At 40.5% G+C, this 15,864-nt stretch overlaps 1 protein-coding gene across 3 annotated transcripts in view; it reads left to right on the top strand.

Annotated features, from left to right (window-relative positions):
- LOC109031774 (uncharacterized) overlaps positions 1 to 12,231 on the top strand; it is a 92,294-nt gene extending 80,063 nt beyond the window's left edge. For all 3 annotated transcript variants that reach the window (XM_019043521.2, XM_019043519.2, XM_019043517.2), the window contains one exon: positions 9,182 to 12,231. In XM_019043521.2, coding sequence (XP_018899066.2) covers positions 9,184 to 10,101 — 918 coding nt within the window. In that variant the 5' untranslated portion in view covers positions 9,182 to 9,183 and the 3' untranslated portion in view covers positions 10,102 to 12,231. The remainder of the gene's footprint in view (positions 1 to 9,181) is intronic.
- The last annotated feature ends 3,633 nt before the right edge of the window (positions 12,232 to 15,864 follow it).

The raw sequence follows: 15,864 nt of genomic DNA, 5'->3' as shown, positions 1-15,864 counted from the left end.
TGATTTTGTGACACTCAGTTGATTTTTATCAGTACAACACTATTTCTCACTAAAAAGATTTCACTTAACAGAGAGGCGCCTTCGGCTAAAAGTACAATCCTGATTCCTGCTGCACACTACATATACACTTCCTTTGGCTTTCTCAACAGCAGTTGCTGCTGAGTAAAACGGTTAGAAATAACACTTCACATTAATACCAGTTTATGTACACGAAGACTGACGAAGATTGAAATGAAAATGGGAAACTTTTCACACTAAACTCTTCAAAACTGCAGGGCGACCACGAGGATACGAGGATCTAGAAACTTCTATGAGCACTACTGAGTGATAAGCCTAAATAGGTGGTGCATGGAAATATAAACAGGAAGACCCAATCATCGGTTTAGTTCACTACACCCTCTGCCAGGGAGCGCTGATGTCAGCGCTAACCGGAGTTGGGGGTCCTTATTTATTCTCTTGGTCCATGCCCCGGTACCAGGGACCCAGTATCCCCCCCCCTTGCGGCGGGTCTGGTAGTAAGTAAACGCCGAAGGTAGGAGAGATGTGTTCGGGCCTCTATTTTAACTTTTCTCCTGAATCTGAGCGACACAGCGACACCTCATTGGCAGCATATAGCAGAGCGTTGAGAACTTACGCTTCGCGTCATCGCGTCTTCAATTTTTCAGATGCAGCACGGACGTCCATCAAGTACGAATAGTTGTATCTCTGCGCCGTCGTTAACGCGCATCCTTTCCCTCGCTTTATTTCCATGTTGTGTTTGTTTCCGTTTGTCTTATTTGTAATGTCGCTTTAAACTAGAGCAGAGCATTGCGAGTTCACGACTCACGCCATCGCGTCTTACATTTTTCATATGCAATGTGCATTTGGACATTCATCTTGCATCCATCTTTGCAGTTCGTGAAATAAGTTCCTTGAACCTTGCTTGTGAGGATAGGGCCTTAACCTGCTCCGGGAACAAGTTCCGCGAACCGCGCTCGTGCGGACAGGGCCGCAGCAAGTTCGAAAAGGGTAAAATCGGAAACTTTGCATCTGCTTTACATAAAGAAAAAATAAGCAATCATTAACCTTTACTGTAACTAGCGGATGTAATTATGACACCACTCCACCTAGTCCATCGAATAAATTTGCCTAGGTGTTCTTTACCGTTCGTTACGCAGCAAATTTTGTGACGTCCTAAATTGTGAGTTGATATATTAGTGCGGTCACTCAGGAACCGGGCTTGAAGCTGGTCATTCAGGTAAACGAATATGTGCAAAATCAATGACAAGCAATTACTTATCGTTAAAGATTAGCAAATATTCCAAACTCCATCAGACGTAACAGCCATGTTTCACATCTATCAAAATGTTGACAGACGATGTCTGTAAAAAGTAAGAATTGAAATCTCCTGAAAACGAGAGGTCTGTAGCATTTGAGCCATTTTTAAATAAATTGCGTATTAGCTTCGCAGTGCTGTTATAATTGTTCAGCTTGCTGCATATTTTACAACCAGATAATGTGAATGAATAACTAACATTTTTATCCCAAAAATCTAATGGGCTTTTACGCACTTTCTGCACAAAAATAACTCGCATATGAGTTCATTTGGTTTGTTACAAATCGCATATCGATGGTGGAACTACACACCAGACCAAGTATCTCGGTTTGTGACGTTGCAAACTTCCTGCGATTGTTTATTTCTGAAATGCAAAACTTCTGAGCACCAATTCTCGAAAACTTCAGTGATTTTTCTTCTCTGCGCGATGAAAACTCAGTGAGAACTTCAAAGCATGGTTTTATTTGTTCTCCTTCAAAAAATAATACGGTAGCGGAGATTTTTAAACAGCGTAAACGAGGCACGTGGTCTGGTAGTTTCACCGTCGATGTGTTGTAGCGGAAAAATAGGCTTTCATCGTGAGTCGTTTTGCTTTTAATTCTTTCTCTGCACGTAAACAAAACAATATTATTCCAAAATTATAACGGAAATTGAAATATCAATGCTTTAAAAACGAAGGTAAACTCAAATCCGGTCCACAGGACGCCTAGCCTAGGTTAAATCGGCTTTATTCTTCAGTCGCACAGATGCCCTCTTTAACAGCAGGGAAGGATAGGTTGTGGCGTTGCAGTTAGTTCGGATTTAACAAATGTTGCGCTATTGCAAATTTGGCATCATTGGATACGGCAAAGTGTCTTTCCCAACCGGCGACTTTTTATTCAGGTAGCGCACCACACAGCAAAATAGGTCAAAAACTCCTGTTCGAGAAGATGATAAGCAGCAAATGAAAACGTAGAGGAACTAAAAAATCGGTAGGTCAGGTTTTAGACGATTGCAATAATCGCACCTGGCTGATCACGTCACAGGATACGAATTTTGAAATAACCCCCTCCTCCTGGATTTTCCCGACGTCAGGTTGTGACGTACGGCATGTGGAAGACAGTGGGTGAGGTATAGGTTGCCATAATCCCGCATGGCTTCGGGCGCTTGGCCGTGTGCGTGGACGTGAACATGGACGTGCTTTGCGACTGAACTGCAATTTAAACCTATAGAAAAGGATCGATCGTCACGATGTTACTTTAAAATCGATCCTATAGCATAACTTCTAATAAGAATATATCGATAGCTGATGATCACGCTTTAGTCCAGAATTCCACTTTGCAAATAGCTCAAATGGGCTGCCTTTTGCAATTTCAAACTACAATTTCTGGCTCAGTTTAGAAACAACGTATGTACCGTTAGTTCCCCTACGTATAAATGCTCATACGGATGAACCAGAAATCGTAGCTCTGAATGGCAAAATGAAGTCGAAATCAAGTTATTATTGATTCCTCTGTAATTTTTCACACTGAGCCTGAATGTTCGGGTTCCTGACAGATTTCCTTCCTGCGGAAAATCACATTTTCCGCGGTTTTCCCGAGATATTTCTGTTTCAGCGCATTAAATCGACTAAATATATCGACGGTGAAACTACCAAACCACGTATCTCGTTTGCGGTGTTTAAAAATCTACGCTCACATTTTATTTTTTTGAAGTAGACCAAATCAATATCATTCCTTGAAATTTTCACGGAATTTTCTCCGCACAAAGAGGAAAAATCACAGAAATTTTCAAGACTGGATGTTAAGTAGTTTTTCATTTAAAATATAAAGTATGACAGGAAGTCTGCGACGTCGCAAACCGAGATACGTGGTTTGGTAGTTTCACCGTCGATATGTAATTTTAACACTACAGCTGATAAAATTTGCCACAGGAGAGATAAAAACTTCTTTTCCGTTTACTCATTATAGCTATCGCTGAAGACTTGGAAAGCACAAAACACAGGCGGAAGGATTCCCAGGAGTCGCATTCACAGGAATGGCGGACAATCGCATTCCTGTGAAATGAAACCGTTCCTAAGCTAAATTTCTGAGTAGTAATTGGTTGCATATTAAAGTTGATTTCATTATAGATAAAAATTATGCCGAATTTTTCCTTTTTGGTCCAGCAGGAGTGGCGTTAAAGCTGCGGAAAGCTCGAAAACCGCCGAAAATCGCGATTTTCCAACACACTAACGTAACACACACGTTCCTTTGCAAAAATCTAAGGACGGGCACTTTTATGTCATGCTGCGATGATCAGCCAATTGATCTGCCACTTAAACCTACGGAAAAGGATCGGTTATGACAGTGTTACTTTAATAATCGATCTTTTATCATAGCTTCAAATAAGAATATATCGATAGCTGATGATCACGCTTTGGTCCGGAATTCCACTTCGCGAAAAGGTCAAATGGACGTATTTCTGCCAAACGGTTCTATGTGCATTATAACGTGAGCCCTGTTATGCATACATTCTTATGGGTCTCGAGGCGCATGTCTTTATGCACATAGTTCCGTTTGGTAGAAATACGCCCAAATGGACTGCGTCTTGCAATTTTTCTGGCAGGAATCTAACTACGCGCAGTTTCATGTCATGCTGCGATGATCGATTGATCTGCCATTTAAACCTATGGAGAAGGGTCGATTTAACAATTGACTCTGTTACAGTATTACGATGATAATCGATCTTTTATCATGGCTTCAAAGGGGCGAATGTAGAGGCTTGGCTGGCTGGACGTGGACGTGTGTGGAGATGTGGCAAGGCAGCGGCTGGCTCGGCCCGGCCTCATCCAAAGCGGTGGAGGCCCCGCTTGGGTGACAAACTTGTCGACTTTCCACGCTCTCGCTCCAGCTCGCAATTATCAAAGTTGAAACGTTTCAAGACAAGCATAAACCACTTGTAGTAGTCAAACATTCCATCTCCTCGCCATTTTGCCGCTCTCCCCTTCGCCCCACCACCCGGGCCGCCGCCCCTAGCCGCCCCCTCCCCTCCCCTCACGCCCCTCACTTCCAGTCGGCAGCATGGCCTCTGCTTTGCCAATGAAAATTGCAGCTTTATCTTTTCCATCTTATCTTGCCGACTTTGACATCGGGGTCCTACTTTGTTCCCCGAAACTGTGATTCGTCCACTGATTTCAGGCGAATGGAGAATTTGCAAATGGTTGACATTTTGTGAATCGTATGTCTAAGAAGAAACTGCTGTGTGAACTGAGCATGAGAATATTCTTGGTTTCTAAAATGAACCATTATTAAAGGATATATGACCAAAATGACCTTATCTCCTGAAGTACATGCGGTTAAATGGGAAATGCCGCCTGATGACGTCACAAAGTGGCAGGTTTTCTTACTTTTAAATGTATTATCCTACAATGGAGGATTTGCAGGTGTCTGAAATTTGATGAATTCCGTGATTGAATGGACGCTATCAAGTGAGCTGAACACGAAGGATACTCTTGGTTCATAAATTGAAGAATTATTGAAGGAGACGTGACAAAATGATCTAATCTGCTAAAATGCATGCGTTTAAATGGGAAACGCCGCCGGATGACGTCACAAGGCGGCGCATCTTCTCACTTTTAAATCTATTTTTATACTATTTCCCATATCCGAAAAAAAATTTAAAAAATGCTGCAAAATCAGCTCTTTAGACTTTAGATGAAGCAATAAAACATTTGCGTGCAAATTCTCCATTTCCTATATCGGAAAAAATCATGAAAAATACTGCGATGCAGATCATTGAGCACTCTCAAATGTAGCAATCAAAATTTTTCGTGCAAATTCTCCATTTCCGCGACTGGATTTGGCTCATTTTTTGGATGGATGATAGTTGTATCACCGTTGGAATTTGGCAGGATTGTCCTGCGTCTTGTTTGTTCAGACGCGCCTTTTTCGTGAGTGCTCGTCCCGTGCCCGGCTACCTGGTTATAATTGGACGTATTTCTGCCAAATGGTACTATGTGCATTAAGCTATGAGCCCTGAGACCCGTAAGAATATATGCGTAACAGGGCTCACGTCATAATACACATAGTTCTATTTAGCAGAAATACGTCCGATTGGACATTGATCAGAGCCGACGATTCAGCCGTATCAGATGTGCGGTGGTCGTATAGATAAGCAAATATCTCAGATACACGCAAATACGCCGAAAAACATTGAAAACTCTCAATGTTCGGCTCAACAAGTGCTCTAATCGTCGCTCCTCTAACGTAAGGGCGTATCTTAATTTCCGGGTGAGCTCCGTTTTACATGCAAATCCATTATTTCTGGGCTCATGCGAAAATCGAGGTACGCCCTAACGTCAGAGAAGCGACCAAAATGGTGCTTGAAGGCCTATAACATAACCAGTAAGCTGCTTATTTGGGTCGTGCATCAAAGTGGACATTTTCATCAATGTTAGTAGTAAACCCGCGTGCGGGCAGATTGTTGCTTAGGAAGGTCCCTAAACATGAGGAATGTTTATTTAGCTTTAGGTGTACCAGACCTACATCTAGGTTGAGCCTTTTTGAAGGGAACCTATCTGTCTAGCCGAGAAATCCGGGTCTTCAGTTGAATGCAAGCTTGGTGAGGGGTAATTCTATATTGTAAGGAGCCTGCAAAATGGAAAATTAAAATTGAAATAGTTTCAATGGTGGCCTTGTGCATATAGAACTTCTTCCTTGGCAAGTGCAGATTATTGCTAAACTCCTAATGGGTCATATATGCACAGGACGGTTCAAAAGGGTATTTCAGTTGATACGGAGTTTAAAGGATCTGGGGGGAGGGGGGCTGTTTCGGCAAGTATTCACCATGCCCCCTAGTTCGAATAAAAAAAAGCGAACGCTTAACGAACAATCATAATTTGAGTTTCTTCCAAGCTGAGGCTAAGAGGTTTGCTTTATTTGAAAGAAACGCAGATAATAGTGAAAGTCAGTATAAAATCAGGTTTTAAATCTCCTTCAATTTTAGAAGACGCAACCCTAATGACTTAAAAACACGATGCACTGCTCTCGTAACACTCCGTATGTAAGACGTAGGCGAGGCAGTGCGAATGATGTGAAGTCTGTGATTCCGTATTCTTGAGAATTACGGTTTTTCAAAGACTGTTTCACATTCCTCTTTGTAAAACATGAAAAGGTTCGAGGTCACCATTCATTTTGATCTAACAAAGGAAAATAACAATGGAAGTGTTTTAACAGCTACACTCTATCTTTAATATGATATTTTACAGTTCGATGAAATCTAAGTAAGAAATGCTGAACTCGAGTCGACAAAATCAATTATTCTATACTTTTGCCCTAGATAATTTCCTTTTTCCATTTCTTCTTTTGAATGTAAAAAAGTAACCTCGTAAAAAATGTAGTCCAATCGTGCGAGTGGCAATCTTTAAAAATTTTGAGCTACTCCTTAAAATCATCAACATAATTCGTGTTACGGTATCCTATTGATAACGTCATATGTGATTGAGTAACTCATTATTTAGTCTCCTTTAAAAGCAAAATGATAAATTGACCAATATTGCAATAAGGAACTACAGTTTCGGCCATAAACCCTTAAAGCTTGAATGATGGAACACTAGATAAAGTACTACTAAGTTCAGCATTCTATTACATGTTTCCCAACCAAAATTTCACGCAGAATATGATTCGCGCAACGAAAATTACTGGAATAACTCTTAAGCAAGATATTGAATGTTTCTTGACGTATAAATTCAAACCTTTTGCCCATGAACACTGGATGGTCTACGTGAGGTGATTCAAAACGCACACTACGCGTTACCGTGGCAGTCTATACGATACGAAAATATGACAACCTCAATCTTGACGCTTTGGCTCAGCTATAGCGAATTGTTTACATTTTGAACAATAAAGGGTGGGAAAAGAACAATGTTCGATTGAGAAGTCTGCCAAAACCATTGTAAGGCGCGATTTGACTCAAGTATAATAGAGATTGCGTTTCTTGTGATCAGGCAATTCTAATTTCCTTGAACCAATGTAAAATTAAAACGTTAATATCTCAGTTATGAATTGATATCAGTAATTTTCGGTGCAAGAATCGTGTTTTACGTGAAATTTTGGTCAAGAAACATGTAGCAGAATGCTTGAATTCGCATAATGCCGAGTTGTCCATTCTGCCGTGCTAAGAAAGAACGCGCCGTATGAACATTCGAGAGTTGCCAAATTTCTTTTGATAAAACATGTACTTTTGACGCAATTTAAGCAAATTTGTCCTTGAAATTTTCAAATATTTTAGATTAAATTGCGTACAAAATTGTCTAAAAATTTGGAACAGTAATATTTACAACTTTCTCAGTAAATTCGGTTTTTATAGAAGGAAATTTGGCAACGTCTAAAGGCTCACACGGCAGCATTGTCATGCCTTATTTTCATACACGATACGTTTACTTTTCATTGCATGCATAATCAAAAAGGAGCCGTAAACAATTTCAAGTCTATTACTTGGTTTATTTAGAATGTATGCAAAATTGTATGTACAAAATTTCTTTGTAATTAGTTGTTAAAAGTTCGATGGTAGACTGCCTGTACCCTAAATGTTGAAAACGCAAAGATTAAATAGAACAAGGATGTGCTCTCCTTACTATCTCTATGCTCACTTAAATGTTACGCTCAACATTGAAAAATAAAGTCGCTTGCCTCAAGCCTGATGATTCTTGAATTTGCCACCAAGAGTTTTGTTTATCTGGATTCAAGCTGAATTTTTCTAGAAACAAAAGATAAAATGCTTCGGTTAAGCAAAAAAGTAGCTTAAATTAAGCAACGACATTCTTGGTTCAAGAAAAAATATTTATAGGCAGTAAATTTAAGATTTTTTTTCAGTGAAAGAACCAAGTGGTCGGCTTTTTGCAATTGTATTTCGGCAATGATAACAATTGAAAATCACTGAATTCGCTGATACAGCACCGGGCTTGATAGAAACGTTGGATCACCCAAATCCTCCTCCCTTATTAGAAAACACGGAATAACGGCCTCAGATGGAAATAAAGCAGTGTGATAATAAAATGAGGAACCGTGAGACCGTTTTTGAGTGGATATTGAGACGCAACTTAACGAGCAGATCGGTTGTCTGAATTGTATCTTCTCAAAATGAAGGAGTTTTATATTCCGTTTATTATTCGACTCACGAATCATCACGCAATTGAGCCTTCCTTGCTCTGCTGATACGGGCATGTGTGCCTGTTTCTGAGCGGATTCTTTCTAGAGATTCTTCCTCTTTCTCCCTCGATTCGATGGGTAATGTTTGCTAATTTGAAGTCTTATTTATAATAAAGCAGCTATCTTCAGCCTACGATCCTAGTAACTGCGGTAACCATTCAGCATTAAGTGACCAAGATTATTGCTAAAGCTGTAGGGCCTTTTTTGAACATTTTCAAAAACTCAAGACAATTTCAATTATCTAATTTTCAACAATACTCGTATAAAACCATTTGTTTCTATTTTTTCCACTTTCTCGTTTGATTCCTGGGATTTCTTTTCAGTGAGTCTTGAAGTAATTTTCATACAAGTGTTTTCTTTCTCATGGCAAAGAATCATTATTATTTACTCCCTCGACAATCCACATGATATTTTTCTTCGTCAATCACTCTTTATGAAAATGTTTTCTCTCTTATTGTAAAGTATCATTATTATCGATTTCTTCAATTATTCTGAGGATATATTATTAATTTTTATATTTCACTTCTTTTCATAGTTTGTATAGTCCTTCAATGAGCCCACTTTATCTAGATTAACCAACGAAAAGTCCGCGAAGTGGACCTTAGAGGGCGCCAGGCGTTCTTTGGGGGCTGAGGCGCGTGGCGGCCAGGGGGCCCTCTAGTCTGAAATATAATCTCCAAACTCTTTTTTGTTTCAGACATGGATTGTTTGGATCGAGCCATGGAGTGTCGTATGCCAGTCCAGTGCCTCATCTTCTTCGTCGATGACACGCAATCGGACCAACTCGAACCCGAACAAGGGAGTGAAGCGATGCTAAGCTTCTCCATCATCAGCCCCGGCAGTAGCTCATCCGCCTCAACACCCTTAACGAAAGCTTTCGCCCTTCTTCCCGGAGACTACCAAAGACTGCACTCACATACATTACATACATTCCAGCAAAACGACATCATCATCCTCACGACTGAAAACATGCCCAATTCACTAAGCAATACAGAGAATCTGCGGATCATGGAGCTCCATCTGGACGGGAGCCGGAGAGCAACTGCAGACCCACTCGATGTCTACCACCCTCGAGGATGCGACCATCTAGTCAAAAGACTCTTCTTGAACTCTACCATTCGTATCACTCACATTAAGTACAAGCACAATAATCCTGTAATACCCGCAATCGATGACGTCATCCTGGGGGCAATGGAGACCATCCTGGGCCGGATTATCGGTATCCCATGTGCGTTTGGCCTTGGTTTCAATGGGCATCTCCTGCACCTGGCCGCAACTTCAGGCCCAGCGGTGTTGGTCCAACGGTTGCTGAAACACGGCGCCGACGTTGATGGTAAAACTGAGGAGGGGCGTTCTTCTCTGCATTCGGCAATTTTAGGTGGTGGTGAGATGCCACTGCAGAGTCTTCATCCACGCCGCCCGCCAGGGCTCAACCCATTGAGCAATGTAAGGTTTCAGGCAAGCCCGCTGCCTCCTTATATCCCTGGCCTGCTTACGAGGTGGTTGAAGTTCTTCTTGAAAGCGGAGCGGATGTGGAATCCACCGATCGCGAACTGGCAACGCCGCTCATCTTGGCCATCCAATACAGGCGCCTGGATTTGGTCAAGCTTTTTTTGAAGTACGGGGCCGATTTGAAAGCAAAGGCCGGAGTTAAAACGGTTCTCGAGTTGGCTTACTGGGCAGGGCCAGGATTCTTATCGTATTTCCTCGAGAGGTGTTTTCTGGACGAATGTACTTTGAAAGAGATAGAGGCACATCGACTGCTCGTGAAAGTGTATTGGGATAGGTTCACACCCCGCGGCGTCCAAGCCAAACTTTCGATAAACTTCATTTCCGATGAAATACTCGTATGCCATCTTGTCAAGATCATGGTCCTCAGAGAGATTGACAAGCTGGAATTCCTGGATGAACGGTCTCTTTGGACTATCATGAGGTTGGCCCCGAAAGGGTTTCGGACGGCGTGTACAGAGGAGCTGACGCGTTTGAAAAATGAACCGTGTGTTTATTTAAACGTTCCGACGTACGACGTCCTGGGAAAAAATGAGTGTATCGTTGCCCGCCTCTTGATGAGTAATCCCTCTTTCACCCAAGCTCTCAAAACCACCGATTTCAAACTAAGTTTCCCTATTTACGGGGGAATTTTGAACCGACATTTCGATAAAGGACACGACCGAGCATGGGCTCATAAACATGCAGTTAAAAGTTTCCGTTTGCTTTCCTTCCGCTTCCGAAGTCTCCCTGAGGAACTTCAGGAAAAAATCCTTGGTCTGCTCACGACCGGAGACATTTTGAAATTGAGAACCGCTAGCCAGCAGCTCCCAGAGGGCCAGTCCTGTGGGACTGCAAGTTCATCACGGACTGCAGTTTCAGAAAATTTACCAATTGTTTCTATTAGTTGAAATTGTATGTCTGGTCGACCTATCTGTCAATTGATTGCCTTTGTGAAGGTACATGCTCTCGGAAAAGAGCCTGCCAAAAAGAGGTATATTTGTGCCCCTTTTTGGGAGAACTCAGGATATTGTACAACTGTGAACCCCCCCCCCCCCAAAAAAAAAAATAATAATGCTAAGACATTCCTCCGGTAAAAATTTTAGCTTGAGTTTAAAGCTCGTTTTGGCAATGCATCGTTGCAAAGTTTACTTTTTTTACCTTGACAAATGCAAATACTTTGAAGTTCTTCAACGGCGGGAAAAACAACTTTAATTGATCCCTTTTTATTTCTGAGACACAGTAACATCAGCTGATGATACATGCGGTATGAAATAAAACGGTATCAACGAAAGTCGTTTTTTTCAACTGAGGAACGTAAAAATGACAGCATTTTTTAATGGTAAAAAAGTATCTCTTGCAACGCTATATTGACAAAACGAACTGTGAACTCAAGATGAAACTTTTATCGGAGGATTTTCTCATCATGAGGTGTCGTTCAGGTGAGATTTGAACAAAATCCATGGGTTCCGCCAAAGAAATAAGGGAGCTTTCTTGACTATAGCTATTCGTGCACTTGGAGGAAAAAGAGGCTCGACGCAATTTGTCCAGCCCAGTTGGCCATGATGACCATAGTCACATTGATAACATTTCCTCGTCAAAACTTTTAATGAGTCAAGAGACACATAGGAAAGCTTGGAGACTTAAACGCAGCGTAGAAAAGTAATGACTCGACAACTCCCTATTCCTCCAATGCCACGACCTGCAACTGATATTGTATCACCACCAAAATGAAGGATTACGTACCCTAACGATTTCAACTCGTCAGTTTTAGGTCCCTGTTTTTTCTCCCTCAAACTTGCCAATCAGCTTCAGAGTGATTGAATTTTATACAAGGGGAGCGTACAATATGGTAGCGTTACGAGGAGAGACGTATTTTTTTCTTCTTCTTTATTTCTTCCTTTTTTCACTATCAATAAAACAGTTCTGTAAGCACTGAAAAGAAAGTGCGAGGGGTGTATGTGTAGAGTGTAAGCACCTCTGTCAAACTGAGTGGATTTTCCTGTAAAAATGCGTGTAACTTACCATTTTTCGATTCCATTACTGCAACGACTGTACCTGTTCATTTCCTTAATCTATCCACAAAGTTTTTGTGAGAGCTAATACTCGTTTAATATGAAGAAATGTCTGAAAATTATGTTCAAATAAACTTGGATCTCACTTCATTTTATTATTATATTTTTTTAACCCTCTAATCATTTTCCGTATCAAAAATTTGAGTGTGCCGAAACACTAGCAGAGTTATTTTGTATAACAGTTTCAAAATTACACAAAACTTTACCACAGATTTTCATGGGTACATTTTCCATTTTCCTGGAATTATTATCTCTCCACATAGTAATGCTGGTAATACCGTTGCATATAGTCTGCTGTTTTCAGCTGCTTTTGACAAGTCCATATTTTCAAATATCCTAGGATTGCCGAATGTCGCACAATCTCACATTAGGACTGCCTGACCGGCTATTCGTAGCGAACCCTGTCCAGGATATCAAAGCACCCAGAGAGAGAATACACGGTAAATACTAATTTACACGATAAGGCCCTGTCTCCACGGGACGTTTCATGAGATTTCTCCTACGAAAAAATCTCACATGCGAAGTTGGGAAAAATATTGAGTTAGTCAATACTAATCACAGGACCAACTAAGAGGCCATAGGGAGTCCTAGGAACGACTTAAAAAGAATAAGAGGAAAGTCTGGTGTGTTGTTTAATAGGAAAAAATCCCAAGAGTTTCATTCCTGCGATTCGTACTTAGGAAAAATCCCGTAAAACGCCCGTGAAGACACGGCGCGGCGCGGCGTTAGGAGGTGAATCATCGAGACCCAGAGACCCACGAAGTTTCTCTTCGTGGACACCTGGGTAAATTACTGATAGGAGCTTATCAGGATCGGTTGCTGCTGGTTGTTGACTGTTGACTCAGAGGTGTTCCTGCTTCCGTTACTGATTGGTAGTGAGCGTGGTTTGACGTCGCGCTCAGAAAACCGCCCGTCTGACCAATCGCCTACCGCTTGTTTGGATTTCCGGTGACGGAAGATTGACATCCCTCGATAAAGCACCCGTTCCGATACTACTTCCTTTATTCTCATGGCAGATCGGGATGTCGATGGTAAAGCGATAATCGTCGGCTATTGATATTTTTCCACTTGTAACCAAGGCAAGGAATCGATTATTAAGGTATATCCTGATAATCGATACTTTTTTCATAGGTTTGAATGGCAGATTAATCGATTCATCGCAAATAGGAGGACGCACTCCGACTCCGCCGCTCTTTTCTGGGCCTTTGGGATCAGCTTGGATGTGCACGATGTCAAACCACCTGTATCCCACGTTTTCCCTGCTGTAGCGTATCGAATTAGTGACCGTGGGATTATTAGCTTTTAGTACACAAGTAAGAGATGAAATCCGAAACTCTCTCAATTGAGGGGCTTGGAGGGCAAGGCGCATAAGTGCAGTTCTTAAAATAAATTGAGATATTAATTATCTCAAATAAAACTAGTCTGAATGCATATTCTGTAAAAAAGCCGCTCCCACATTCTAATTTTTAAGTATCAAAAAGTCAGTTTGAACTGTTTCCCCGCCATAAGGATCCATGCAATTTCGAAACTTCAAACACGTATTTCTCAGAATGGCAGAAACTGCACTTATGCGCCTTGTCCTCCAAGCCCCTCAATTATTACCAATTAAAGCTTTGAAGCTAACTTTCCTCCTCTACAGAAAACGTTTTTAAAAATGTTTACGCCACACTGCATTGTTTTTTCACCGATTTCCAGCATGATAAGTATTCCCACTTACCTGATTATAACCCTCTCCTCTATGCCAATAATTAATTTTGGATCTTGAATTCTGAGGGGACACAAATCAATGTTGCAGCTTTTGTAATAACATAGAGTCCCAAATTATTTCTCAAAATTTAAATCTTGGTAATTCTTTTTTTCTTAAAAGAAAACTGATACCAATTGGCAACATAATGGCCCAGAGGAATAGTTAAATTTTTAAAAATAAAACAAAGAATGTGTTGGTGCACGAATAAATAATATTATGCGAATAAAAGTTTAAATGAGGGATTTTGAGCGACTGTAAAAGTTGTGATATTTGAAAAAAAAAATCGCGAATCGTAAGTACCAATGTAAGGTTGTTCATGATATTTCTTGGAAAGGAGGTGAATAATTCGCTGGACCCATTATGTTTGGATCTTGCGATTATTCTTGGATTATTGTTTTAACATAACACTTGGAATGTGTGACATACTTTGAATTGATGGTGAATGTACGGAGCTAACATAGAGAAACGTTTTATTACGTCAAAAGTACATTTAATAATTACAAAAATTGTCACATGATTTCGATGAAATTCACCGTACTGCATAAGAATAAATAATTAATTAAAAATTCCATTTAATAGGTAACACAGGGCATTTTCGTATCGTTTTAGTATTTTAAAAGTATCTAAGTAAGAATTATTTTACAAGGTAAATGAAAAGGCACTATATTTTCAATAACAGCAAGAATTTACAAAAAAGTTGACAAGGAAAGGTTAAAATCCGTAACAACAGATGAAACTTTGGGTATTTCAATTAAGCTCAACGATGTATTCAGGTACTCAAATATGTACATAAAAATCGATATCACGACTTCAAGCTGAAACAGGTACTCAATGAACGTAATTTTATCATCTGGATCCCGAAAAAGACTTTTTTATCAGGTGCTTTCTCAAATAATGATGCCGAACAGATAAGATTAGGAAGGATATGAACAAAAACCGACTTTTGAAATTATCATGTATGACATTGCACATTGTTTAATTTAGCAATGAAAGCTATGAACAGTTGGTGAAACTTACGCACAACACAACCACGGTATCTCGTTTGCATTTTGTAAGTTAGGTGCCTTTTCAAAGGTGAACAAATAAACATCGTTCCTTGTGAGGTTTCCACAAAATATTCTTAGCACGGAGAAGAAAATAAGGGAGGTCTTTAAGACTTTACCTAAAGTACCCTTCATTTAATAGTATAAAAATATGACATGAAATCTGTGATGTCACAAACGGAGATACGAGGTTTTGCACTTGAGTCGTCGATTTTATGATAAACGGTAATTTTCAGATCGGCGCAGATTGTAAGTACCTGCGCTCACACCAAGGTTTTCATTTATCTAGTTTGAGCATGATTGCGAATGCAGTTGCCTATTTCCCTCTCAAGTGTGATTTTCAATCAAAAATTTGGCCAGTTATTATCAGGATTCCTTTGCGAGGTAAAATACTGATAAGAAGAAAGGTACGGATGGTACTGGTAGTTTTGCGGCTGGTAAGATGAGGTCGGTTGATGATAGAACGTGTTCGTCCGAGTCACCACCTCCTTGCTCGGCTGCAAATCGTGGTACCTGTAACCAAGAAATTGAAATAAAAGCTAAGTTTTTAAGTTTAGGACATATAAACCTGATCCTGGATCAAAATTGGTCAACTCTCAGTTTTTGACGTCAGACGTTTTCTTTTATTCTTAAGAAATTATTCGGGTCGTCATTTTAAACCATAATTATTCAGCAGGCATCACCGCTGTAACATTTGAACAAATGAGACAGTTGCGCTGGTCACGGAATCGGGTTTTGATGCTTGATTCTTGCGGATCAGCAAAATAATAAGATTTGTACAAACAGCAACTCTGGATGTTCAATATTGACAGAGATATCGCCCTCTGAGAAGTTGGGTTTTTGACGTCATCCACCGCAGTAGTGATATCCTTGGTTTCTTCCACCTTGCTTTCATCCCAGTTTCACGTTGAGTAACCTGGGCAAATGTGTGTTTCCCTGACTGATGAAAGCAAGGTGGAAGAACCCAAGGGCGTCACATCCGCGGTGGATGACGTCATAAACGATTTTTCAAAGCACGATATCTCGC

This window comes from Bemisia tabaci, chromosome 4 (genome assembly GCF_918797505.1).
Source record: "Bemisia tabaci chromosome 4, PGI_BMITA_v3".
NCBI classification, from domain to species: Eukaryota; Metazoa; Arthropoda; class Insecta; order Hemiptera; family Aleyrodidae; genus Bemisia; species Bemisia tabaci.
The sequence above is the reverse complement of the archived record's forward strand: the minus strand, read 5'-3'. Positions and strand labels throughout refer to the sequence as shown.